The sequence below is a fragment of the Camelina sativa genome, chromosome 7, assembly GCF_030686135.1.
Source record: "Camelina sativa cultivar CO46 ecotype springtype chromosome 7, ASM3068613v1".
Classification (NCBI taxonomy): Eukaryota; Viridiplantae; Streptophyta; class Magnoliopsida; order Brassicales; family Brassicaceae; genus Camelina; species Camelina sativa.
Window position 1 is genome coordinate 2,860,410 of NC_141886.1, and position 25,115 is coordinate 2,885,524.

The 25,115-nt window shown below is 36.8% G+C and overlaps 7 protein-coding genes across 9 annotated transcripts; 3 read left to right on the forward strand and 4 right to left on the reverse strand.

Annotated features, from left to right (window-relative positions):
- The first annotated feature begins 164 nt into the window (after positions 1-164).
- Positions 165-2,286, forward strand: LOC104700082 (uncharacterized). Its single transcript, XM_010415532.2, has 5 exons — positions 165-471; positions 622-964; positions 1,059-1,327; positions 1,427-1,623; positions 1,698-2,286. The coding sequence occupies exons 1-5, from the start codon at positions 282-284 to the stop codon at positions 2,139-2,141; spliced, it is 1,443 nt and encodes a 480-aa protein (XP_010413834.2). The 5' UTR covers positions 165-281; the 3' UTR covers positions 2,142-2,286.
- On the reverse strand, positions 2,220-4,939 carry LOC104700081 (AT-hook motif nuclear-localized protein 10). 2 transcript variants are annotated; one of them, XM_010415531.2, is made up of 6 exons: positions 4,795-4,939; positions 3,774-4,250; positions 3,433-3,485; positions 3,019-3,150; positions 2,758-2,919; positions 2,220-2,667 (listed from the first exon to the last, which is right to left on the reverse strand). In XM_010415531.2, exons 2-6 carry the CDS (start codon positions 4,237-4,239, stop codon positions 2,425-2,427), a joined length of 1,056 nt encoding a protein of 351 aa, XP_010413833.1. In that variant the 5' UTR covers positions 4,240-4,250; positions 4,795-4,939; the 3' UTR covers positions 2,220-2,424. The 2 variants fall into 2 exon arrangements, with proteins under 2 accessions (XP_010413833.1, XP_010413832.1); XM_010415530.3 differs by lacking the exon at positions 4,795-4,939 and having other exon boundaries at positions 3,774-4,794.
- A 3,050-nt stretch (positions 4,940-7,989) lies between these two features.
- Positions 7,990-10,562, reverse strand: LOC104700084 (SWI/SNF complex subunit SWI3B). Of its 2 annotated transcripts, XM_010415534.2 has the most exons (7): positions 10,220-10,501; positions 9,705-10,102; positions 9,583-9,607; positions 9,146-9,489; positions 8,642-8,768; positions 8,404-8,528; positions 7,990-8,306 (listed from the first exon to the last, which is right to left on the reverse strand). In XM_010415534.2, exons 1-7 carry the CDS (start codon positions 10,377-10,379, stop codon positions 8,133-8,135), a joined length of 1,353 nt encoding a protein of 450 aa, XP_010413836.2. In that variant the 5' UTR covers positions 10,380-10,501; the 3' UTR covers positions 7,990-8,132. The 2 variants fall into 2 exon arrangements, with proteins under 2 accessions (XP_010413836.2, XP_010413835.2); XM_010415533.2 differs by lacking the exon at positions 9,583-9,607 and having other exon boundaries at positions 9,146-9,556; positions 10,220-10,562.
- A 121-nt stretch (positions 10,563-10,683) lies between these two features.
- LOC104700085 (cinnamoyl-CoA reductase 1) lies at positions 10,684-12,899 on the reverse strand. The gene is made up of 6 exons (XM_010415535.2): positions 12,513-12,899; positions 12,025-12,194; positions 11,763-11,948; positions 11,511-11,676; positions 11,232-11,421; positions 10,684-11,061 (listed from the first exon to the last, which is right to left on the reverse strand). The coding sequence occupies exons 1-6, from the start codon at positions 12,634-12,636 to the stop codon at positions 10,929-10,931; spliced, it is 969 nt and encodes a 322-aa protein (XP_010413837.2). The 5' UTR covers positions 12,637-12,899; the 3' UTR covers positions 10,684-10,928.
- Positions 12,900-17,267: 4,368 nt separating this feature from the next.
- LOC104704228 (uncharacterized) lies at positions 17,268-18,435 on the forward strand. The gene is made up of 3 exons (XM_019227227.2): positions 17,268-17,820; positions 17,924-17,998; positions 18,095-18,435. The coding sequence occupies exons 1-3, from the start codon at positions 17,485-17,487 to the stop codon at positions 18,146-18,148; spliced, it is 465 nt and encodes a 154-aa protein (XP_019082772.2). The 5' UTR covers positions 17,268-17,484; the 3' UTR covers positions 18,149-18,435.
- Positions 18,436-19,241: 806 nt separating this feature from the next.
- On the forward strand, positions 19,242-21,835 carry LOC104700086 (protein LYK5). Its single transcript, XM_010415538.3, has one exon. It carries the CDS (start codon positions 19,591-19,593, stop codon positions 21,601-21,603), a length of 2,013 nt encoding a protein of 670 aa, XP_010413840.1. The 5' UTR covers positions 19,242-19,590; the 3' UTR covers positions 21,604-21,835.
- Positions 21,836-22,195: 360 nt separating this feature from the next.
- LOC104700087 (galactan beta-1,4-galactosyltransferase GALS1) lies at positions 22,196-24,487 on the reverse strand. Its single transcript, XM_010415539.2, has 2 exons — positions 23,002-24,487; positions 22,196-22,715 (listed from the first exon to the last, which is right to left on the reverse strand). The coding sequence occupies exons 1-2, from the start codon at positions 24,159-24,161 to the stop codon at positions 22,361-22,363; spliced, it is 1,515 nt and encodes a 504-aa protein (XP_010413841.1). The 5' UTR covers positions 24,162-24,487; the 3' UTR covers positions 22,196-22,360.
- Positions 24,488-25,115: the final 628 nt, after the last annotated feature.

A 25,115-nucleotide genomic window follows, 5' to 3' on the forward strand; every position in this document is an offset into this window, starting at 1 on the left:
TAATCACACGGTCGGTCGACGTATTATAACTTTGATAAAAAATGTTTTTAGATTTGGTATTATTACGTCTATTAACTTTTTTTTATTAACCTTTTTAATTGAAAAATTAAAAAAATTTATATAGTATAACAACATATTAATGTGATAAATAAATAGGGAAAAAAACTAAATTAATTAAAAAAGTACACGTGGCCCGGCCATTAGCTGTGTGTGTGAGAGGAGTAAAAGTCACACACGCCGTGTCGTTCTCGTTGCCGGTCAACTTCGAGAGAGAGAGAGAGATGCATTTGAGTGAGAACGAAGGAGTCGAAGGTAACACCTTCGTCGTCACTGGAGGTCTCGGCTTCGTCGGTGCCGCTCTCTGCTTAGAGCTCGTTCGCCGTGGTGCTCGCCAAGTCCGCTCTTTCGACCTCCGCGACTCTTCTCCTTGGTCCGATGATCTCAGAAACAGTGGCGTTCGCTGCATCCAAGGTTTCAATCCCATCGATCCCTTTTTTCTATCTAACCCTTTCAATTCCATCAATTTTGATTTCTTAAATCTTAAATCCTATGAATTAGTGTTTAGATCACATTGCACTCTTGTCAATTTCTGGATTTTATACTGAACATTTTAGTGATCAGGTGATGTGACTAAGAAATTAGATGTAGATAAGGCTTTAGATGGAGCGGACTGTGTTTTGCATCTTGCTTCCTATGGTATGTCTGGTAAAGAGATGCTTCAGTTTGGTCGTTGTGACGAGGTTAACATTAACGGGACCTGTAACGTCTTGGAAGCTGTGTTCAAACACGAGATCACAAGACTTGTCTATGTCAGCACTTACAATGTTGTCTTTGGTGGTAAGGAGATTCAGAACGGCAATGAAAGTTTGCCTTATTTCCCTCTTGATGATCATGTCGATACCTATGGCCGAAGTAAATCGATTGCAGAACAGTTGGTTCTCAAGAGTAACGGCCGACCTTTTAAGTATGTCCTGTTTCTTGATTCAATATTATCTTTGAAGAATCTGGTGTCTGTTAGGTAGCGTAATAATATTCCCTTCTGCCTGTGCTTATTGTAGGAATGGGGGCAAACAGGTGTACACATGTGCGATCCGACCAGCGGCTATATATGGACCTGGTGAAGACAGGCATTTCCCTAGGATAGTTAATCTAGCAAAGTTGGGTTTGGCCTTCTTCAAGATCGGTGGACCTAGTGTCAAAACAGACTGGATTTATGTTGAAAACCTTGTCCTAGCAATCATCCTGGCAAGCATGGGACTTTTGGACAACATTCCTGGCAGAGAAGGACATCCCGTTGCTGCTGGTCAACCATATTTTGTCTCTGATGGTAACTCATTACTTAAGACACTCCTAAGACGAGAGACATATCTAAACATTTTAGTCTTAAAACTTGCTTGCTAAATCAAGCTGAATTGCAATGTTGTAGGTTCCCCGGTGAATACCTTTGAGTTCCTACATCCCTTACTAAGAAGTTTAGACTATGACCTGCCCAAGTTTACAGTCTCTGTACCTTTTGCTCTGTCCTTGGGTAAGATCTTCCAAGGTGTCTACACTGTCCTATACCCATGGCTATCAAAGAGCTGGTTACCGCAGCCCCTTATCCTTCCTGCTGAAGTCTACAAGGTAACAGTTTCTTCCCACTCATATTCCGGCTTAGAATCCAAACCAACTTGTATGAATCATTTGATCTGTTGCAGGTCGGTGTTACCCATTATTTCTCTTATCTCAAAGCCAAGGAAGAGCTTGGATATGTGCCTTTTAAGAGCTCCCGGGAAGGTATGGCTGCAACTATCTCATACTGGAAGGAAAGGAAACGGAGATCTTTAGACGGTCCAACCATATTCACTTGGATAGCTATTACACTAGGAATGTCAGCTCTTTTTGCTGCAGGATGGTTACCTGACATAGGACCTGTGCCTTTCTTAAGAGCCCTACACCTCTTTTTCTTCCGGACAATCACTATTGTAAAAGTTGTCTTCATCATATCAGTGGGATTACATGTTGCAGAAGGAACCTATGCGTGGTTTCTGGCTAAACGAGTCGACCCAGGAAATGCAATGGGGTGGTTCTGGCAAACCTGCGCTCTCGGCTTTTTCTCATTGCGGTTTTTATTGAAGAGAGCAAAAGAGCACCATATGTAAATGCAGTCTTGTATTGATGTTGTAATCAATACAAGTTTTACATGAGTTAAAATGTTTTCAAGATTGAGAAACACAAAATAAAAGAAAGATCTACATTAATCAGGATATTATATTCTAATCTCTGAAATAAACTATGGTTCTGAAAGTACACCAAAATAGAAAATAGATAAAGTTATTAATCTTGTCTGAAGAGACAATTAGAAAACCTAAAAAGGATAGAAATCATCAAATCATTCCAATAAAGGAAGTTGTTGGTTTTTTAAACAGACCAAGATCACTTGGTTTACTTCCAGGGCATGTTATGATTGGTGCTATTGTACGGTCCTCCTGTGCTCTGATGAAGAGGGCTCGCATGTCCACCTCCACAAGATGACTCACTCATTGTGCCTCGAGACTGCGGGCTACTCGGAGCCCTCAGCACCTGCGTTGGGGCCACACGCGGTATTATGGGTGGTGATAGATCCATTTGTCCCACATGTGGGTTCGGTTCTTTCTGTCCTTCTGGGATAAAACTCCCAACAACAATCTGTAATTTGAAAGCCAAATGTGTCCTTACATTGATCTTATGAACCATCCATATAATCAAATATTTGAACTGGAAGAAGGCAGAAATTACCTGAACAGGTGATGCTGCTATAAGAAGACCAGCTACACTACCACCTAGGACATTACCATCCGGACCTGATAAGGACACGCTTAGACCTCCGCTCCTGCTTCTGTGACCATTGCTCACCATCGAATGGAACGATCCCGATAAACACAGAATCTCATATCTCCCCTGGTTTTCAATGTTATACAAAGAACCAGGATTAAGCAGCAAAAAAAATCAGAGACAAAAAAAGGGGACTAAAGAACATTGCAAGCTGAATCTCGATACCTCATATGTAACGGTTCCACCAGACGTGGCCAATTGGCGAAGAGTCATATTGGAGATGGCTCCATTTGCAGACAAGACACACACAGAACGTGGCCCATTCTGAGTTAAGGCCATTATCTTGGATGCTACATCCTGTCCCACATAGATCAAACAAACAGTCAAAATCATAAATATACCAAAACATATGGACCTAAAAATGGCAGCACAACAAAACAGGTAAGAGAACCCTGAACAAGTCCAACATTTCTCTTCTTACCAAATATTAATTGACCTTAAAAGACAACAACTCACACTCGACAATCACATGATATAAAGACGGCTGGTGATCATTTATTAGAAAGATAAAGCTTAGACAATCTTAGACATGGTCACAGCTAAATAAGGAAATTCAAGAAGATAGAAGAAGATAGAGACCTCTCCAGCCCTCACGGTAAGTATATGAGGCGCAAATCCCATTCCAGTTGAGCCTGAAAGCAAAGCAAGCAAGCCACAAAACATGTCAAGGTTGGTGGAGGATGCAAAAAGCAAATATAGTTGAACAAGATACGCTAAAAAAGGGCATAAAAGTCTATTAGTAAATGCGGGGATTCTCAAGGTCATTGTTTTACTTCCATATTCACCATTTTTTACTATATTCTAATAGATTGCACAGCCGACAACAGAACTTTCTGATTGCAGCACGTGAGGGAGAGAAGATTCCAATATCAGAAGAATCAATGATATATATATATATATATATATAAAAATACACATACCTAAAGCTTGGAGCTTTGGCTTATTGCTAGAACCAGGAGGCCTTCCTCTCATCCTCTTCTCTCCTCCTCCTCCACCACCGCTGCTGCTGCCACCAGTAGGCTGGCTCACCGTGAAAGAAGGAGCTCCGGAAACCAAGCCAAGTGACATCTCACCACTCTCAGGTCCATACTTCCTCGGCCTACCTCTCCTCTTCTTCACTGGCCCACCCTCAGTCTCAGCTCCGGGCATGTTCATGTTCAAGACAGGATTCTCACCAGGTTGGTACTGCTGCGGTGGTGATGGCGACCTCCTCATCGGCTGCTTGTAAAGAGCATCATTTCCATCTTCGCCACCAAATGACAATTGCATGTTCTGAGACTGCTGGGTGGGAGCTTGACTGTGTTGCTGCTGCTGGTGAAGAGCCATTGTAAACTTCATTGGTGATTCTCTGCTCCCCGCCATTACACCTGACTCAGATCCTGACATGTTCCTTCTCACTTTCCCCCAAGAAAAAAAAACAGGGGAAAACAAATTGTTAGTAGTAGACAATCAACCAAACCCACAAAACCCTAGTTTCCATTGGAAGTTTGAAACTTTTAAGCCCTAAATCTAAACAACAACCCCCAAGAGAGACAATTCAGTGTTTCAACTACAAGATTTATACCATATCCAATGAAAAGTTCGAAACTTTAGGCTCTAAATCTATTAAATTAAACACTACGCCTATAAAGATTCAGTATTTAACACTAAATTTTGTAACAATTGTGGATTTTTAGATCTCTCTCCCTCTCTCTCGCTCAGACTCACTGACTCACTCAAAAACCATTGAGAAAGCGGATCGCGCTTTAAGGTTTCTGAATTTTAAGATTAAAGTGAAAATCATAAATTAAACCCAAAAACACTTTTTTATTATTAAACATTTCCAGATTTTTTTTTTCTCAGAAAAATCAAACAGAAACTATCGATAATTATTCAATTACAATAAAGAAAAAAAAAAAGAAAAAAAAAAAAAAAATTGAATTCAAGAGAGAGAAAACTTACGAGATAACTGAGGAGAAAATTCAGGAGAATAAAGTGTTAAAAAAACAAAAAAAAAGACAAAGAGCCAAAGGGGATCTGTCTGTCTTTCTCTATCTTTCTCTCTCTCTCTGTCTGCCTACAATTGTTTTTTTAGGGTTTTTATTATTTTTGTTTAGACAAGAAAATCTTATTTATATATATACAGTCCTATGGATAAAAGGGTAATTTTTGAGATATCTAATTATTTTTATTATAATCCCAAATTTTTAATATTTAACACTTTTTCTTTTTTCTTTTTAATTTTAAACATTTTACACTTTCTTTCTTTTCTTTTTTTACATTTTTATCTAATTGTTCACCAAATAATATATTTCACCCAAAAAGTTTATACTTTTTTCAATTTGATAAACTATTGATCTTTTTGTAAGAGACTTAATATATCACTTTGGCCAAAAATAGAAACAAAAATTAGTTTCTAATAATATTGTAAAACATATATATTAATGGCCCCGAAATATTATTGATAGTATACTTTCGACGCCAGATATTGTTTTTGGTAAAAAACATATTTTATTGACACGTAAAAGAAGTAAAATTTAGCTTCAATAATGTTGTAAAACAAACATATTAATGACTCAAAAATATTATTGATGTAGACAAAGACAGATATAATATTTTATTGACACGTAAAATATGTAAAATTAGCTTTTATATTATATATCAATTAGATTAACTATTTCTCTTTTTGTAGTAGATATAATATATCAATTTCGCAAAAAAATAGATACAAAAATTTAATTTCTAATAATATTGTAAAACATATATATTAATGGCCTCAAAATATTATTGATATAGACAGATATAGTATTTTCCACGCTAGATATTGTTTTTTGTAAGAAACATATTTTATTGACACGTAAAATAGATAAAATTTAGCTTCAATAATATTGTAAAACATATATATTAATGACCTTGAAATATTATTGATACATACAAATATGATACTTTCCACGCCAAATATTGTTTTTTTGGTAAGAAACATATTTTATTGACAAGTAAAATAGATAAAATTTAGCTTCAATAATATTGTAAAACATATATATTAATGACCCTGAAATATTATTGATACATACAAATATGATACTTTCCACGCCAAATATTGTTTCTTTTGGTAAAAAACATATTTTATTGACACGTAAAATAGGTAAAATTTAGCTTCAATAATGTTGTAAAACAAACATATTAATGGCTCAAAAATATTATTGATGTAGACAGATATAATACTTTCCACGTAGGATATTGTTTTTTGGTAAAAACATATTTTATTAACACGTAAAATATGTAAAATTTAGCTTCAATAATATTGTAAAACATACATATTAATGACCCAAAAATATTATTGATGCAGACATATATAATACTTTCCACGTCATATATTATTTTTGTAAGAAACATATGTTATTGACACGTAAAATTAGCTTTTACAATTTTTAAACAAAAATTGTTTACAATATATAAAAGTTAGTAGAAAGTAGTTTTTTATTGTAACAGTTATAAAGAAAAAAGATTTGGAGAAAAGTTATATATTATATGAGTTCATTATGTAAAAGTTATTTTTAGCTCTATTTAACAGAGTGAAGCAAAATTTACGTGAATAACAACTAAAATATCGTTTGTCATATGTAAGATTATGTATATTATATATCAAATTCGTACACCGTATAACTAGAAAGAGTACTAAATAATATATATGATGTATGAATTACAACATATGATATACATACATGTACTAAATAAAACCTAAACAACAAAGCTTTATTTGATTAGTTTTGGCATGCTTCATAACAATGGACGGATATGACCGTGTCTTTGAAGGTATATTAATGCATTTGGGATTGAAGGATTCACGGAGATGTATATCCTTGTCTTATGGTTAGCTGGAACCTCTCTTATGGACCTTGAAGTGTTTATTGGAAATTAATCTGGATGTTTGATGTATTCACTAAAAAATTTCGAGTTTTATAATTTTATCTATATTATTATTAAATTTTATCCTTTGTAATAAGTATCATCTGTATTGATAGTCTTACAAAATAAGCAAGATTACGCAAGTTCTAAATTTTTTCATGTAAAAAAAGTTAAAAACAAACAACAAAACTACTATGTACATATAACATACTATGACATGATCTATTCTACATACATGTTAATTTCAAATATAAACCATAATAAGCTATTTATTATGATGTTAATATCTTTAAATTTCGTACGCATATGGAAAAAAAATCGTTTCTAATTTTCTAAACAAAAAATTTGGTCTTTTCACTTTGCTAGAAAACAAAATAAAATATTTTTCTGAAATTGTCAAACTAGACAGTTAACCTTTTTTTTTTTTTTTTGGGCAAAGACAGTTAACCTTTTTATTTTCCATCTGTAGGGTTGGAACTAAAATATGGTCTTTCATGGACTAAGACCATTGTTTTTAGTTCAAACTTAAAGATGGAAAATATTTACATTATATATAATTTATTAATGTACGTTTATGTTTAATTTAACATGTAAATGTTTCCTTCTTTCTAAATGTTTTTAGAATTTAAAGTACCAACAATGAATTTTATTGATTATTTAGTTAATATAAAAGTCTCTTACATCATATGATTTTAATATATATTAATAATTATGGTTTGGTTTCGGAATAAGGAAGAAAGAAAAATACATATAGCATTTTACGAAGATACATAAACAATTTTGGTAACTTAACAACATTTGAAGATTAACCTACAGTGTTTTATTTCTGAATTGAATTTCTCCAAAAACCTAATAAATTTTATTGTTTTATAGAGAAATTTTACTTAATAAAAAAAAAGTTGTGACTTATATATATGAAAGTTAAAAATTTGACTAGTATGTAAGATAACTGAATTAATAATCAAATATTAACAATAATTTAAAACCCAATAAAAATAACTTTTTTTTTTAAATGTGAAAATGAACTTTCTCTAGTTTAATAGGAGTTTAAAACGTACGGGATAGATTCAGCTCAAGTTTTTATGAATCATATGTGTTCAGCTAAATTAGTTTTCTTTTTAACCATAAAATAGTTACATACCCATTTAGTCCCCGTCTCCAGTCGGGCAAATTTATTACTGTAGACTGTAGAGTAAGATGAAAAATTAGTTCGTATGCTTCGTTGCAGTTATACCCACCCACCCTTAGTTATACCACCAACTCGATCTCATCTCATTTTGTTACCTCACAAATCTCAAGTAAACTACAATACGAGTCAATGAGTCATCTTCTTAACAAGGCAAAATTCGAAGAAGAAATAACAGTTTCGAATTTTAAGTTCGTTCTAACTTTTAAGTTTTAACATCTACTCTATCTTCAGATTTCCGGGCTTTTCTTGTGTGGAAGAAAATGTTTAACTGATCAGTGAAAAGCTGGTTCTTCATATCCTCCAATTGTTTCCGGCTTCTCTCCATTTCCAAATCCAGTTTCTCGAAATGTACAATCCTATCTCTAACCTTCCTCATCTGTGAACCCCAATTTTGTTTTCACAGAATCAATCAAAAACAAGCATAACCACACAACAAAAAAATAGTTAATGGGAACTTGGAGATTGTTACTGACCTCCACTTCTACGATCTCTTTGATGGCTCCTTCTACCTCCTGCTCTTCCTTCTGGATCAGAGATTTTGCATCAGCCCAATCTCTTTCTGAGTTGGTAATTTCACCACCCGAGTTAGCATTGGCGTCTGTGTATCAGAAAAAAAAAAAAAAAAAACAGAATGTCACTGGTGGGTTTGGCTTGGGACAGAAATGAACTGCAAACAGAGACAGCCTCGTTGATTAATAAGTCTTTAAATACCTTGTCGATTTGGGTCTCCAGTGGCATTTTTTTCAGCCTCGTAGTCTACATCAGATAAAGCTGTCACTGCCGCTCGAGCTGCTGCTTCTGCAACTTTTGTGCCAGCCAAGGCTGAAAGAAAAGCAGCCTGAAGACGACATGATATGAAGAATCCCATTCAGAGTTAAAAAAAAAAAATTAAGCATAACAATTGAGATGTAATACAAGTAACACAAGTACGAAATGATCTAATACGTATATAATTCCTGAATGCCCTTATATGTCACCAAGAATTCGAAAATACTAGAGTTCAGTAATCTAAGGCGAGTCTTTAAAAGACATTTATGCAAGTCATGAAACAGCACAGTGCAACACTGGAATATTCTTCAGCAGCCTAACAACACAATTGACTATATTATTAAGAATATTAGTGGTACTCATGCATGTTGAACACTTGACACAAATAGACTAACCTCGATAGAGAGAGAAAACACATATAGTCAGATTGTAGTGAAAATTTCGAACCTGAGCCATTATTGGGTTGCTAGCATCTGCAAGAGGTGTCAATCTCAGCCGCTTATTGGGAGAAGAACCTTCTTTATCACTTCCTCCAGATTCAAGATCAGCAGATCCCTTGATCTGATCAAAAGCCTCCAAGGAATCCTCAGAGTCAGACTCTTTTACAAACTGTTCCCCAAAAGGAAGCTTGACAAACTGCGAAACACAATCCTTCTCAGTTCTACCAGTAACATGAGTTGCAACCTTCTTCCAGTCATCTCCATAGTGCATAACAGCTTCCATCAGCTGCAGAGTTTCCTTTTCGGACCACACTTTTTTGGACTCCTCGCTAAGCTCAACACGCTTAAACTCTGTGGAGTTAATACCAACGCGATAGTTACCACGGACATAGCACCTCGCACACAATGTCAACTCATACTGAAACGAAAAAAAAACGTACTTACTTTCATAAGCTTTGCTATTATGTTCCTAGTGCCAACAACATCCAAGAGACAACAAAACTCAGTGCAAAACCTATATAAGTGCAACTATTTGTTAGAGGGACGAAGAGTAGTAATTATCAAACCTTATCACAGACGAAACAAGCTACGCTGCAAATAGATTTGCAGCCATTACAGATTCTCTTTGCAGTCTCTTTGGCAGTTGTGGGAGGCTCAGAAGAAGCATCTCCGGCGGACTTTTCGTCCCACTTGAGAGGCTTAGCAGAGGAGGAGCTAGAATGATTGATAAGTCCCCAATACTCAAGAAAATAAAAAACGCGACGTATAGAGACAACATCACTGACTAGGGTTCTCCTAACGTCAGTGAAACTAATCTTCCGAGGATGGTCGTCTCTGTACTGCTTAATGATTGAGTTCCTCAAGTACATGTAAAACTTAGGGTTTTTGGAAGTAGATTTCGAATTGAAGAACTCTGGTAGTGACCGGACCTCGCAATCGTCGATGCCAGTCCACGTAAACCAACCTAATTGGTCAAATCAATGGCACGGAGTACAAAATCCATAAGAAAACAGTGAAGAAGAAGAAGAATACAAAAAAAAAAAAAACTAAATACAAGGTTTCTCGGCGTTAGCAGACTTACGGGAGTAGCTAGGGACGTAGACTGTATCGACATCGGAAGAAGAAGACGGGGGTTGAGTCGCTTGCGAAGCTGCGGTGACTCCAGACGTAGTTTCTGAGAGAGAGGGAGTAATCGGGAGAATTTCCCCAGATCCGCCGGAATCGGGATCTTTCGCGGCCATGACTCAGTTCAACTAACGCTACTTCGCCGGAGTTATGACAGAGAAGAAGAAAAAATCTAGTTTACCCAAGCGGCGCAAAACGAGTCCGAGTCCGGTTCTGATCCAGGTCCGAGTCCGGTCCAAGTACAGTACAACTTTATACTCCGTTGATAGTATACCAGACCGATTATCTTGGTTTATTTCTCCGTTTGATAGTATACCAGACCGGTTTAATTAACTGGTTGAGTTATTAACTAATTTCATCATTTAACCGGACTAAGATCTCGGGCATACACCACATTACGCATCTTACAGTTACAATGTATAAAATTCAAAACAATTCATAAACGGAGAAAAGTAGGAACTTCAATGTTTCATACTCTGAAGTCTGAAACTAGAAAGTAACACCATTTTGTAGATAAGTACACAAAAAGCCATATGTGCACAACTCTTATTATTGAGTAACAGATGAAAGAGAGAGTTGTTGTGTGCATTGCAGATGAGAACACTTAACATATGGAGCCAAGAACATGACCAAAACACTCTTTTTTGTTCTTCTTTCCAAGTTTTTTAGTCGACAAGCTTAGCTTTCCGGTAGCTCTCTACCGAATCCGCAAGTGTTTCCTCCAAAGGACGGTAAGTCCAACCCAACTTCTGCAATTTCTCTGAACTCAACTTCACCCTTTCTTCCGCTTCGATGTAACTGACATTGGATAAGTAGAGTTTGGATCAAAGTTAAGGTCTTAAAGATACTTCACACACTGATCTAAAGGTAAGTGACACTGTTTATTAATAAAAGTAACCAAAACAGTTTACTAAACCTTAATGGTTTTTACTCAAATCGAGCAAATAGATGTGCTATTGTTTGCTTACCTCTTTGGGTAGTTGTAATTTGGATAAAGACTCTTCAGCTTCTCAACAACTTCTTGTTCTTTAACCGAGCAGGATGAGCAAATGTATCTACCTTCAGCTTCTGCTTTCTCATAAACCAAGAGTAAAGCTTGAGCCACATCACGCACATCTACCATATGTCGTTCTTGGTTATCACGTGATTCAAAACCCTCTGCAACACAGTCAAGTAAAAAAAAACAAGACCAAGTTATATAACACATTGCTTCTAACAATCCTAGATGTGATGAGGCTTGTTCATACCTTTAAGAAGCTTGAGAAGAACCAGGCTACTAGCATTTACTGTCTGCTGCTGCAATATAGGTCCCAAGACAAGGGTAGGGCAAATACTGACAAGATCAAGTCCGGTTTGTTTTGCAAATGCAAAAGCTTCACTTTCTGCTCGTGTCTTTGACAGACAATACCAATTCTGCAGAGAGACTAAAGTCAGATTTGAGAAAGAAAAAAAATGTGTAATTCAACAAGTGTGAGATCAGGGATTCAATATGCATTAACCTCAGTTTTCTTGCAAAAGTCCTGGTCAGACCAACAGGTCTCATCTAACACTTGATTCTTTGACCACATTGGGTTCATGAAAAGTGCAGCTACAGAGGAAACATACACAACACGTTTAACATTTGCTTCAATGCATGCCTTAAGGACATTCAGTGTGCCATCCACAGCTGGTGCGATCAATTCTAGCTGCAAAACCAGTGGAGGCAGAGTGAGTAAGACAATGTGATATGCAACATGGATAGTAGGAATGAAATCCTCTCACCTCAGGATTTGGGACTGAAGATGATGGAACTGGACATGCAACATGGAAGACACCACTGCAGCCTGCAATAGCAGATTTAAGAGACTCGTAGTCCAGCAAATCAGCCTTGAAGAGCTTGAGCTTGTCACCAGCTTTATCGAGTTTCTTCAAATGAGCATACTTTTCATTATCTACAACAAGAACCATGTAAAACTCTTTCATCAGAACAACAACACTAAATGAAGATTTGGGAACAACAAACAAACTCAAAGGCTAAAACTTCAAGTTCGTAGACAGAAGAGAAACTAACGAATCTAAACTAAACCCTAGAAAGTAGATGAGAATTGCAATATTGACCAGACTTTTATACTTCCACGAACACACAGGTGAGCTACAAATATTGGTGGATAAATAGTCCAATCAACTAGAGATGGGTTAGGATTTAGGAAAAATGTGGAAACTTTTTAAAAAGAGGGATAGAGGAAAAGGGTCGGAGGGGTAGAGATTACCAGGGTCTCTGACAGTGCCATGGACGAAGTAATCCCTAGAGAGGAGAAGATCGACGACCCAAGAACCCAGAAAACCTCCGGCACCGGTAACTGCACAAACCTTCCCTTTATGCACAACAGCCATTTTCGATCTCTCGATAGGAGGGGGAGCAGAGTCTTATTTAAAATCGGCCGACGGAGATGGTTTTTGATTTTTCTTCTTCTTTCTTGTCCAAATGCCAGGTGGACTGTTTGACCATCTGCCTCCACACACACACACACCGACCCCATCTCAGAATCTTCCCTTCCCTGTCATATATTTTCGAATATCGCTATCTTTAGTATATTATATGTTTCCTCATCCACTTCGTTAGTCTTTCTTATGTATATTTTTGCTCAACTTCGCTTGTCGTCCATTTAAAACCTCCACTTATGTTTTCTGTTTTCCATCCTTCGAAACATCAAATGTACGAACAGACTGTCATGTTCGCTATTGGAAATCTTTATTTTCTAAGATTTTTTTGTAAATTCTTATCATCCTGTTTGGTCAACCAACCTTGGAGTTAAAAGTATAAACTACAAAGTATTGGAACACGTTAGGTTAGACTCTTGTGACAATGTACTAGTGACTGTCTTAAAAGTCTTAAAACGAGTTTAAATTTGTCTGGTAATACAAAGAAAACACTATGCAATCTCATGCCAAAAACAAAGTGAAATCTAACAAAACAAAAAATTGGGCAACCTTTATACTATATTTTTAACTAGGAAAGCGACCCGTGCGTTGCCCCACGGGGAGATGAAATCCTAAATTGAAATTTAACATTTGTAATTCATCCTAAATTCTTTCTTTTCTCAATCAATTTGATCATTTTCACTTCTTGCTATTGTTTTTTGCTGATTAAAAAGCCAAAAATTCATTTCAATGTTATTATATTTTATGTTGTCACACACAAAAGTGAGCCTTTTTTAGAGCTTGATTTAATATGAACAATACTTTTAACCATATATAAAATTTCATTTATGTTTGTCTCCGACCATATGGTGCTATATATTGATATCCTTTCTTAATTCGCTATTAGAAATTGTCTTTGTTGTTGATCATTATCAATCGAAATACATACGAGGCTGCTTATCTCTTCGTTTATTTACTGTATCGAGAAAATACTAAATGCCACTTGTCGAAGGAAGGTCGAAGATTGGGATCGGAGTAGATGGCTGGATTGAGTTTCGTTTCCCCTTCACTTTGATACGCGATTTCTCTTTCCATAGATTACTGATTCACAAATCACAATCAATATTGCTGTAAGCAAGTGGAGTTTGTATACAAATGATTTACTATGAACATTACTTTTAACCATATATAAAATTTCACTTATGCTTGTGGATGTTTTTTCTCTCACTTTTAGATATGTACAAAACCAAGTTTTATATGACCGACCAATCAAACCTAATTGGTTAGTATAGAGTAACTCACATTCTTCAGTTACAACTTTTAGAGATATATATTTGGCTATAATGCTTTCCACAGTTACATGCATGTTGGTCTCACGTTTTCCCTCAAAAGACCCCCTTCTTTCCTCCCTTTTAATGGGTTAATCTTGATTGCCTTATTTCCTACTAACACATTTGATACATGGATTTGTAATATTTGCTTCAAATCACATATTCCTTTTTGGAAAAGAAAAAAAATCAAGACGTAACAGACTAAGAATGCATATAGACAAAACTTGTACACTCATCAGCTATTCAATCAAAGCAATTCAATTAAACTACAAAAGTTCAGAAAATTAATTAAATATAGAACAGAGGATTTTATGTTGGTCTCTCCCAATCCATCCCATTCCACCGTGTCGGCTGCTCTCCTTCCAGGCTGCATCTCCCTCTATTTGATTTCCCACTTATGTCTATGAATCGGTACCATCATGTTTTTCAAACACAGCGAAAACGAAGTCGATGTGGTGAAACAGGTGATAATAATATCTCACCTTTTGATGTTCTCTTCTTTAGGTTAAACACTAATTTTATAAATTTCTTGCATTTTCTTTGTTTTGGCAGATTCCAGATCACTCTAAAAATGACTGTTATACATTATGTTTTTAAAAAGTTGTATATACAGATTAGAAAGTCATCAAAGACTAAATAAGTTACCTTTAGTAGATCTTTTCTTTCTAACTTGACTTGTCATTTGGTCGTACTTACGCTTTCTAGAATTTAATTTTGTGTTGTCACAAGTATGTCTGGCTTTTTCTTCGGCACTCTATTTCCATGCTCATTTGTAATATTTCTATATATTATCAAAATGTTTGATACCCAGAAAGTATAAGAAATTATAATTCAACTAAAAATTTTAAAAACTTTATTTACAAAAAATGTAAACTAACCTGGATCATGAACATCTAATGGACATCCTACAAACAAAAATTTTTTTTAACATTTATACCGTGTTTGTTAGAAAAATAAATAGGTTAAAATAAGAACATATATAAAATTATAATTATACCATGTTTGTTAAAAAAATTTGGCTTATCCGTAGCTCTAGCATCACTGCATATCATCATGCCTCTCGTATCTTGGTTTTGGTTTTTCCAGAAAGTCAAAAAATAAAATCTGCATATTGAGAATCAAAAACATTAGTCATGCAAAAAATATGGCACACGTACTTAATAACATTAGCCATACAAAAACATGAAAACGGGAAAGGCTAAAATTTTTGAAGAGACTAAAAGTTAACAAAACTAAGATTAATGTATGAACTTAATAGTGTCGACTAACAATAATAATAATCTAACCGAGAAACACTACAGGTCATTCGCAGCAAAAATATTAAATTATCTTGAATTAGAGATTGATGCTTGAAAGTTAAAAAAACACTTCAATAATACAATTCTTTAGTACTCAGAAAACAATTGTTCGAAACTTGTTTATGTAGTCAAGAAAAGTTTATATATAATAAACAAAGAGGTGTAAGACATAGAGGTGTGAAATGTAAATGTGTAAAAATTAATAGATGTGAAACATGAAGGTACAACAAAGAGGTGTAACACATAGAGGTGTGAAATTAAAAGGTGTAAAAATTAATGGATGTGATTTTTGAAACCAAGAGGTACAACAAAGAGATGCAAAGACTAAGGAGGTGTGATTTAAAAGGTGTAAAAATTAATGGATGCGATTTTTGAAACCAGGAGGTACAACAAAGAGATGCAAAGACTAAGAAGTGTGATTTAAAAGGTGTAAAAAATAATGGATGTGATTTTTGAAACCAGGAGGTACAACAAAGAGATGCAAAGACTAAGAGGTGTGATTTTTGAAAGATGGGGGTGCGACGAAAAGACACGATTAATAATTTTAAACCGTTGGATTAAAACTGGAATTAATCTCATCCGTTGGATTAAAAATTGACACAAAAAAGTGGGTTTGCTATTATCTATAGGTTAAAATAAGAACATATATAAAATTATAATTATACCATGTTTGTTAAAAAACTTTGGCTTATCCGTAGCTCTAGCATCACTGCATATCATCATGCCTCTCGTATCTTGGTTTTGGTTTTTCCAGAAAGTCAAAAATAAAATCTGCACATTGAGAATCAAAAACATTACCATGCAAAAAATATGGCACATGTACTTAATAACATTAGCCATGCAAAAACATGAAAACCGGAAAGGCTAAAATTTTTGAAGAGACTAAAAGTTAACAAAACTAAGATTAATGTATGAACTTAATAGTGTCGACTAACAGTAATAATAATCTAACCGAGAAACACTACAGGTCATTCGCAGCAAAAATATTAAATTACCTTGAATTAGAGATTGATGCTTGAAAGTTAAAAAACACTTCAATAATACAATTCTTTAGTACTCAGAAAACAATTGTTCGAAACTTGTTTATGTAGTCAAGAAAAGATTATATATAATAAACAAAGAGGTGTAAGACATAGAGGTGAAAAATGTAAATGTATAAAAATTAATAGATGTGAAACATGGAGGTACAACAAAGAGGTGTAACACATAGAGGTGTGAAATTAAAAGGTGTAAAAATTAATGGATGTATTTTTGAAACTATGAGGTACAACAAAAAGATGCAAAGACTAAGGAGGTGTGATTTAAAACGTGTAAAAATTAATGGATGTGATTTTTGAGACCAGGAGATACAACAAAGAGATGCAAAGACTAAGAGGTGTGATTTAAAAGGTGTAAAAATTAATGGATGTGATTTTTGAAACCAGGAGATACAACAAAGAGATGCAAAGACTAAGAGGTGTGATTTTTGAAAGATGGGGGTGCGACGAAAAGACACGATTAATAATTTTAAACCGTTGGATTAAAACTGTAACTAATCTCATCCGTTGGATTAAAAGTTGACACAAAAAGTGGGTTTGCTATTATATATAGATGGTTGGAATTTTGCAACAACCAAAATTAAATTTTAATTACTTTCTTTTATGCTTTTTGTAATAAGTCCAAACGTCTTCTCCAAATGTCTTTGTTGGTGATTAACTGATTATTAGAGCGATTAAACGACCTTAAGTGAAACCAATCAAAATTTATTTGTTAACAACAATAACAACAACAAAAAAAACTTTTAGTCTTGATTCTACTAATGAAAGCATCATCTATTTCGAGTATTAAAACAACAATTTTACATACAAAAACACACATAATTATGGACAAATAACATCCAATTTTTTCTTGTTAACTTTTCTGACTTTTATTTTTTTCAATTTTATTCCACAGGTTGTATTTTATTATCTCTCTACTTACACACAAGATTAGAGCTACTCAGCTCTGAACAAAAAAAAAAAAAAAAAAAACTACTCAGCTACATATATCCAAAATCCATGGGCTGACTGGCGGTAACAGTTATCTTTTCCGGCCCACAATATATAAATTAGATCTCGGCAACGTGGAGAAATTACAACCGCATGATGTTAATCACAAACGGAGTTAAACCGTATCGGCGACCGGTTTAGTGTTTGGCAGTGTTCACCAAGCAAATGCGAATCAAAATCAAATCGCCTGCTTTTACTTTCTTCAATTCTCCCATATCGAAGAAGAATCATCAAAGTCAAGCAAATCATTCCCTCGGAGAAGGGATCCAACAAAGTCCTAGAGAAGAACACCCAGTCGTATTTGGGGAGTCCATCGTCATCAATCAATCAAATCAAATGGCTAGCAGCTGGAGAAGATCAATTGGGAACGTGAGGTCTTTCATCGGTAATTCCATGGGTGGTCTTAGAGGTGGTCAGAGCGCCGCTTCTTGGGTCGTCGCCGGTACTATCGCCTATTTTCTCTGGATTAAGCCAGCTCAAGATCTCAAAAAAGAACAAGAGGTAACCCACAATCTTTTGTTAATTTCACAATTTTATATAGTTTATGGGAAATGAATCTCTTATTTTTTCATTTTACGGGTTGTCTCTCTTGTTTTAAAACTAGGCTAGAGCAGCTCTTGCAGCAATGGCTGATCCAAATCAATACGTTGAGAAAAGGAAACCAATTGCTGATCCTCAGGTATATATATTTCGAACGTTCTTCACTTTTGCGATGATTTTTCTTGTTAGGATGTTGTTTCAGATATCAATGGTTTTTTAAAAATGTTATTTGTAGGTTACTGGTTTGATATATGGAAACAAAAACAGATCTGATAAGCCACAAGATTGAGTTTTTTTTCTGTAAGTTTGAACATCTGGTGGTTGTAAGTTAGCTTCTACAGTTTTTGTCAGGTTCCCCCCTATAGCTGAAAGATGATGTATAGACACTATAGTTGTCACTTACAACAACGAATAAAAGATGGAAACTTTTTTGTTGTTACCCAACCAGTTCTGAAGGGGTTTTATATGGCATTGAGTGAGGTTGATAACGGATCTGGAAAACTTATACACGTTGTATTTGAATCGTTGTTTACCTGTTAAATTGGTAAGGTGTATCGTATTACATCTTTTCAGCTCCTTGCATATTCTGTAGTTGGTATGTTCTATGATTGTGTTATTTTCGCGACATTTTAGGAAAGTATGTCCCATTCTTTAGTTTGATTGGAAAAAGAGAATGATCTTCCTGATGCCGTTGACAATGGACCTATGTTCTTTTTGTTGAGTATTATGATGAAAATTCGTCCCACTATGCTAGTCGAAAGACTTGTGTTTGGATGCTTGTAGTGTCCATCATCTTATGTGTTAATGAGTCCATCTACTGGATTTTGTATCCATGAGAAGAACCATACGGTTTGCATTGTAAGTTATTTGGTAAACCTTTAGGATCATGAGTTTGGAATCCAAAAGCCATCATGTCCATGGATCACTTTGATAGTCGTGTCATTATTTGTCAAACTAGTTAGCAGGTTCATTCCGGGCCAACTCGCTTGACATTTGATATGGGGAGAGTTTTCATCTCGAAACTCTAAAATTATATCTTCCGTATAGGAGGATGATAAGGAAATGGTGGTGCCAGTTAGATCATCCAACATCATCATACCATAGACCAAATGAATCTCTTTCCTTCCAAGACACAACGCCATATCGCTTAGAAGATTATTATAATGGCAATGAAGAAATTGACTTAACCTTCGTCGTTAACCAAATTAGAATTCATCAAAAAAACTTGTGCAGCCAACAATTTCTAATATTATTCTCGCAACAGAAATCTACTTGCTAAAATGTTTTGGTTTCTTCTAAGATGTGTAAGTGTATCATCTGTGATTACTAGAGGATGTATTGTCTCTTTGACAGAAGATCTATCTCTAACACCAGCATGAGAAAAAATCCAATGTTGCTGTAAGGCATATTTAGTATGATTTACTTTTGTTTCATATACAGTAGTGTCTAGACTAGTAAACAAATCGACTGACCCAGTCAATACTTAAGAAAATTATAAAGACGTACCAAGTTTCTCATCTACACCCCACTTATCATTTTTTTCCTCATCTTTAACATGATCCGACCAATGAGAAAACGTCAAAAAAGTCAACACATACGACGCGTTTATGTTGACTAATATAATCCTCGCCGTCTCCTTTGGTCTAAATGATCATCCTATGTTTAAATTCAGGAGAAGCTTTAATCTCTCCTCCACCTTAAGCCAAAACAACACACACACACATTACAGTCATGGCTGCGCGTATACTCCACGCGCTCTCTATCTCCACCTTACTCCTCCTTTTCGCCGCGTCACCGACGATAGCTCAGCAACCGTACGTGAACAACCACCAGCTCGCCTGCGAGGTCCGCACTTTCGACAACATAACCAACGGATTCACCTGTAACGGCCCGACCTCTTGCCGCTCTTACCTCACTTTCTGGTCTCAACCACCGTACAACACGGCTGACTCAATCGCCAAACTCCTCAACGTCTCCGCCGCCGAGATCCAAGCAATCAACGACCTCCCCTCCGTCACCACCACGATCCGCACACGTCAACTAGTCGTCATCCCAGCTAACTGCTCCTGCTCCTCCTCCGGAGAAGGATTTTACCAGCACAACGCCACTTACAATCTCTCCGGCAACAGAGGAGAAGAGACTTATTTCTCGGTGGCTAACGATACTTACCAAGCTTTATCCACGTGTCAGGCCATGATGTCACAGAACCGTTACGGCGAGAAAGAGCTTACCCCCGGATTAAACCTCCTCGTTCCTCTCCGATGTGCTTGTCCCACCGCCAAACAAACCGCCGCCGGATTTAAATACCTCTTGACCTACTTAGTCGCCATGGGAGATAGTATCTCCGTCATCGCCGACATGTTCAACAGCACAACCGCCGGTATAGCCGACGGCAACGAGCTTAAATCAGAATCAGACACTATCTTCTTCTTCACTCCGATTCTTGTTCCTCTCAGAACTGAACCATCCAAAATCGTTATATCTCCGTCGTCTCCTCCACCTCCTGTTGCTGCTACGCCGCCGCAAACAACGCCGGTGGATCCTCCGGGATCATCTTCTTGTTCTCACAAATGGATTTACATCGGAATTGGAATCGGAGCTGCTGCTTTGCTTCTCTCAATCTTAATCTTAGCTCTCTTCTTCTACAGACGAAAGTCTAATAAGAAGAAGTTAACAACGACGACGGCGACGGAACAGAACAAGTTCACTGATTCATCTACTAAACAGACTCTTCCCACAACGACGAGCCAATGGTCAATCGATTTATCAAATTCATCAGAAGCCTTTGGTTTAAAATCCGCAATCGAGTCTTTAACACTTTACAGATTCAACGATCTTCAGTCCGCTACTTCTAACTTCAGCGAAGTGAACAGGATCAATGGCTCTGTTTATCGCGCTACGATCAACGGAGACGATGCGGCTGTGAAAGTGATCAAAGGAGATGTCTCTTCCTCCGAGATCAATCTCTTGAAGAAGCTAAACCATTCCAATATCATCCGTCTCTCTGGTTTTTGCATCCGTGAAGGAACCTCGTACCTTGTTTTCGAGTATTCCGAGAACGGATCGATTAGTGATTGGCTTCACTCGTCGGATAAGAAGACCCTGACATGGAAACAGAGAGTTGAGATAGCGAGGGATGTGGCAGAGGCGTTGGACTATCTTCATAACTACGTGACGCCGCCTCATATACATAAGAACTTGGAATGTACAAACGTACTTCTTGATTCTAATTTCAGAGCCAAGGTATCTAATTTCGGGGTTGCGAGGATTCTTGATGAAGGTGATCTTGATCTTCAGTTGACGAGACACGTTGAAGGAACGCAAGGCTACTTGGCTCCAGAGTATGTGGAGAACGGAGTCATAACTCCGAAACTAGATGTGTTTGCTTTTGGAGTTGTGGTTCTTGAGCTTCTCTCTGGGAGAGAAGCAGTGACGATACACAAGAAGAAGGAAGGAGAAAAAGAAGAAGAAGTGGAGATGTTGTGTAAAAAGATAAACAATGTGCTTGGTGGAGAGAATGTGAGAGAGAAGTTAAAAGCGTTCATGGATCCATCTCTAGGGAATGAGTATCCGTTGGAACTGGCTTACACCATGGCTCAACTTGCCAAGAGCTGTGTCGCTACTGATCTTAACTCGCGCCCATTGGTATCTCAGGTTCTAACCACGCTCTCGATGATCGTCTCCTCTTCCATTGATTGGGAGCCTTCTCATGACCTTCTTCATTCAGGCTCTCTTGGCCACTAGTTCATTTTTTTTTCGTTAATGTTAATAACTAGTATTTAGATTTTAGGTAAGGACCATAAGGCCAAATATTTAAATTAATAGATAAATAAGGACCACATTGTGAGACACAAAGTATAATAAAAACATATTGTATGATAGAGCAACTTTATTTAGATCTTGGCATATTTGCTTCAGTAGTGTTTTGTACTTCAGAAAAGTTCATTTTCTTCCAATGACAAGTAGAATCTTACCACTTTCATGTATAATCATAGCCATACCAGAAGGGACAGAGAATCAAGTTTGGTCCTTCTCATGATCTTATATGTTTATATATTCAGAAACACTAGAAACTACCTATGGCTTGCCTAAGAATTGGATTACAGTGACAACTAATTTCCAGATCTAATACTAAGAACCACCTTTGACTTGATTGCTTTTAATAATTTAGTATATGTTATTTTATAGAGTTCCATCATCGAATGAATCAATGATTTATAAAACCTTTAGCTAAATCAATTATTGTCTTGTGACAAAAGAGTTTTCGTCCAACGATGTTTCGTATGTCCAAGGTCCTGAGTAACCATGATTTTTATCGGTTCAATACACAAACTAGTTCAAAAAAAATAGTACTATTGATTAAAAAGTCATTAATGAAATGGAGTAGTAAAAGAGGACAAAACAGAAGGAAAAATGGATACAAGTAAACAGAGAAACAAAACTATACCTTTATAGACAAAATGCTTATTAGAGAGATTAAGTTATGTGGTTGGTTTCGTGGTCATGAGAAATTCTTCACATCCGTCCCAAGTTTTTTCTGCTCAAACTCTTTAATCGTCTTCACTAGCTTCTTCATGTTGTCGTCGTACACATACGGAAGCTTATTGTACAATGTCACTTTCTTCTTGGCTGAATTGGGTAACATTTCTCTGCAAAGCTCCTCATGCACAGTTATGGTGTTGTGGTAATGGTAATAACGGATCTTTGTCTCTGTCTTGTGTAACGTTTTGCCTACTATGTTTTCAGACATGTGAACTCCTGTGGCAAACGCGTTCTTCGCTTGGATCGCGTATTTCCTATCACGCCGAATATTCCTTCTTGAATCCTTAAACAGCAACTTCTCAAATCCCCATTGCCTGAACAAAACCCGCCACAAAAAGTAAGAAACAAGTGTGTTCCTTTACACCTTCATATGCAGCTTGAATAAATGTGAAAAAAAACTAATTTCCAGATTCCATCCTAACAAGAAACAAGTATGTTCCTTTTCATGACCTTTATATCCAGAAACATCAGATTCGATCCTAATAGTATCATCTAATCTAGAGACAGAACATGCTCATAAGCCATCCAACAACCCTACCACTAAACTTGTCGATTCCAAATTGCATTATAAGTGTGTTTTTGAGGCTGAGATTAGTGTACCTGGGGTAATCTTGAGAGGAGTCGTTTAAGCAAAGAACACTAGACATTGGATTCTGCTCAATCGTAAACTGAGTATTAACCGAGAACTCCTCAAGCACAGATTCAAGTGTATTCCCATGCGGCAAATAGATATACTCATCAACATCAAAGAAGAAGGTCCAATTCGCAGCGTATCGATACCGATGCAAGCAATCATTAACAATAAGGAACTGATTATAGTAGTAACCATCATACTGAGACTGATCCCTAATGTCCTGAACCGTAACCCTCCCAGCTCGGATCCACGGCTCAAGAACCTTCCTAACTTCTGGAGACACTCCACCAGCATCGTGGAAAACAAAATGCGATCTATCACCAAAGAACCAAGCGTGGTAAGCCATCCACTCTCTCATACGGTAAGCGCTCACGTTACCGTACAGTGACGAGCCACAGTAGAGGTAATCGTATTGATACGGCGGCGAGTATTTAGAATCGTCGTAGATTCCGGCTGATTCCTCTAAGGTAGTGAATCGTTCGAAGAGTTTGGGGGATTCGTTGTAGTAAGCGTTGAGAATGAGTTTACCTCCGGTGTTATCGAAGTTAGGGTTTGAATTGAAAGTGCAATTGACGACGACGACGGTGTAGACTCGTCCGTAGCCCCAATCCGGTAGAATCTTCTGTGCTTTAGCTCGAATCGAGGTTCCGTTGTTGGATACCCACTCGCATTTGTACCATGGTTTCCCGAAGACGTGGATCGGCTTTGAGGCGAGTCCGATAACGGAAAACGTCGTTGGACCGCCGCGGTAAGCTCCCATGAGTACGAACAGCGCCGCCGCGTTACCGAAAGGTTGGAAAACTCGCTTGTTCGGATCTGAGGGCTTTGAATCGTACTTCTGAGAAGCAGCTGGAGTTGTAGTTGTGGTTGAGAGTGAGGTGGTGAAATTCGTCGTCGTCGCCGGTGTGGTGGAGAGAGAGGTAGTGAAGTTGGATGAGGAGAGTACGTTGGTGGTGATGACGGCGGAGCAGGGACGAGCGGTGGAGATGAGGTTGTGGTAGTAAGGAGGAAGGTTCCAGATAATCATAACGAGGGAGAGAGCTAGCAATGTAGCAATTAATGGCTTCTTCTCGAAGCAGACTGTGGTGGTGGTTGAGAGAACCGGCGGCAAGACCTCCTTCCTCATGTTTGTTTTTTCCCGGCGCCGGTGAGTCTAAAACGCACCGTTTCGTTTCGGTTCGGTTTTAAACTTTTTTTTTTTTTTAAGTGTGACGACAAGCGTCAGAGAGAAGTGACGAGGAGGAAGGCTTTGCCGACACGGCGTGTAAAATAAGAAAAAGGACTCGTGGCTGTCTCACATAACATGGTGGAGGTTGTTTGGTATACGAGACTAGGCTTCGATCTCTTTTGAATTACGAAAACGACACTAGACTCTTCTTTGTTTGTACTATTATTATTGGTTGGATCGTTTGCTGGCTCCTTCTCAATTGACAGCTAATGGACCCAACACCCGTGCCAACTTGGCGTAACGGTGCTTAACTTGATCATTTTTTTTGCCTTTTTTCTTTTTTTTTGGTTACAAATCGAATGAGTTTTGGGCGAATCAACGTAAAGATGATATACTCACTCGTTAAAGAGTTTGTGAATTCCCAAGAAACAAGAAAGTTAAAGAGTTTGTAACTCACTTTGTAGTATAGTCTAGTTCTATTAAAGCGAATAACTGGAAAAAAAAAATGGTATCGAACCGTCAAAATTTGAAGTATAGAATGTGGGGTGGGATGATAGTGCTTAGAGTATAAAATATTTCTATTTAAGACATGATGTTTGGGGGTAAACGTACGACGCAAGGCTTATTAGTTTTAGATTTTAGTAGTAAACAAGCAAATGTAACATTGAATGCGAATGCGATGATAACATGCATTTGAAGACTTGTTTGTTTGTTCCCCCCTCCCGACCCAAACTTAAAACGTCAATAAAGGAGACCATGTTTGTCACATTCGCAGAACTGATTTATATACCATTTATGTAGTATTTCTGTATTTTTACTTTTTCATCATTTCATTTTTATTTATTTGCTTCTATGAACTATTTTCAAAGATTGTGAGATTGATTATATATATAAAGAGAGAAGAAATAATGT

Excerpts from the sequence above, each read along its gene's own strand:
- LOC104700082 (XM_010415532.2), top strand. The coding sequence starts at position 282 with ATGCATTTGAGTGAGAACGAAGGAGTCGAAGGTAACACCTTCGTCGTC. Across the intron at positions 965-1,058 it reads AGTAACGGCCGACCTTTTAA|GAATGGGGGCAAACAGGTGT; the intron begins GTATGTCCTGTT and ends TGCTTATTGTAG. Across the intron at positions 1,328-1,426 it reads ACCATATTTTGTCTCTGATG|GTTCCCCGGTGAATACCTTT; the intron begins GTAACTCATTAC and ends GCAATGTTGTAG.
- LOC104700081 (XM_010415531.2), bottom strand. The coding sequence starts at position 4,239 with ATGTCAGGATCTGAGTCAGGTGTAATGGCGGGGAGCAGAGAATCACCA. Across the intron at positions 3,486-3,773 it reads GCCAAAGCTCCAAGCTTTAG|GCTCAACTGGAATGGGATTT; the intron begins GTATGTGTATTT and ends CTTTGCTTTCAG. Across the intron at positions 2,668-2,757 it reads TAGCAGCATCACCTGTTCAG|ATTGTTGTTGGGAGTTTTAT; the intron begins GTAATTTCTGCC and ends TTCAAATTACAG.
- LOC104700084 (XM_010415533.2), bottom strand. The coding sequence starts at position 10,379 with ATGGCCGCGAAAGATCCCGATTCCGGCGGATCTGGGGAAATTCTCCCG. Across the intron at positions 8,769-9,145 it reads GCAACCCAATAATGGCTCAG|GCTGCTTTTCTTTCAGCCTT; the intron begins GTTCGAAATTTT and ends TGTCGTCTTCAG. Across the intron at positions 8,529-8,641 it reads TGGAGACCCAAATCGACAAG|ACGCCAATGCTAACTCGGGT; the intron begins GTATTTAAAGAC and ends TCTGATACACAG.
- LOC104700085 (XM_010415535.2), bottom strand. The coding sequence starts at position 12,636 with ATGGCTGTTGTGCATAAAGGGAAGGTTTGTGCAGTTACCGGTGCCGGA. Across the intron at positions 11,422-11,510 it reads TCTTCTCAAGCTTCTTAAAG|AGGGTTTTGAATCACGTGAT; the intron begins GTATGAACAAGC and ends ACTGTGTTGCAG. Across the intron at positions 11,062-11,231 it reads AATTACAACTACCCAAAGAG|TTACATCGAAGCGGAAGAAA; the intron begins GTAAGCAAACAA and ends ATCCAATGTCAG.
- LOC104704228 (XM_019227227.2), top strand. The coding sequence starts at position 17,485 with ATGCGAATCAAAATCAAATCGCCTGCTTTTACTTTCTTCAATTCTCCC. Across the intron at positions 17,821-17,923 it reads ATCTCAAAAAAGAACAAGAG|GCTAGAGCAGCTCTTGCAGC; the intron begins GTAACCCACAAT and ends TTTTAAAACTAG. Across the intron at positions 17,999-18,094 it reads AACCAATTGCTGATCCTCAG|GTTACTGGTTTGATATATGG; the intron begins GTATATATATTT and ends TGTTATTTGTAG.
- LOC104700086 (XM_010415538.3), top strand. The coding sequence starts at position 19,591 with ATGGCTGCGCGTATACTCCACGCGCTCTCTATCTCCACCTTACTCCTC.
- LOC104700087 (XM_010415539.2), bottom strand. The coding sequence starts at position 24,161 with ATGAGGAAGGAGGTCTTGCCGCCGGTTCTCTCAACCACCACCACAGTC. Across the intron at positions 22,716-23,001 it reads TCCTCTCAAGATTACCCCAG|GCAATGGGGATTTGAGAAGT; the intron begins GTACACTAATCT and ends GGTTTTGTTCAG.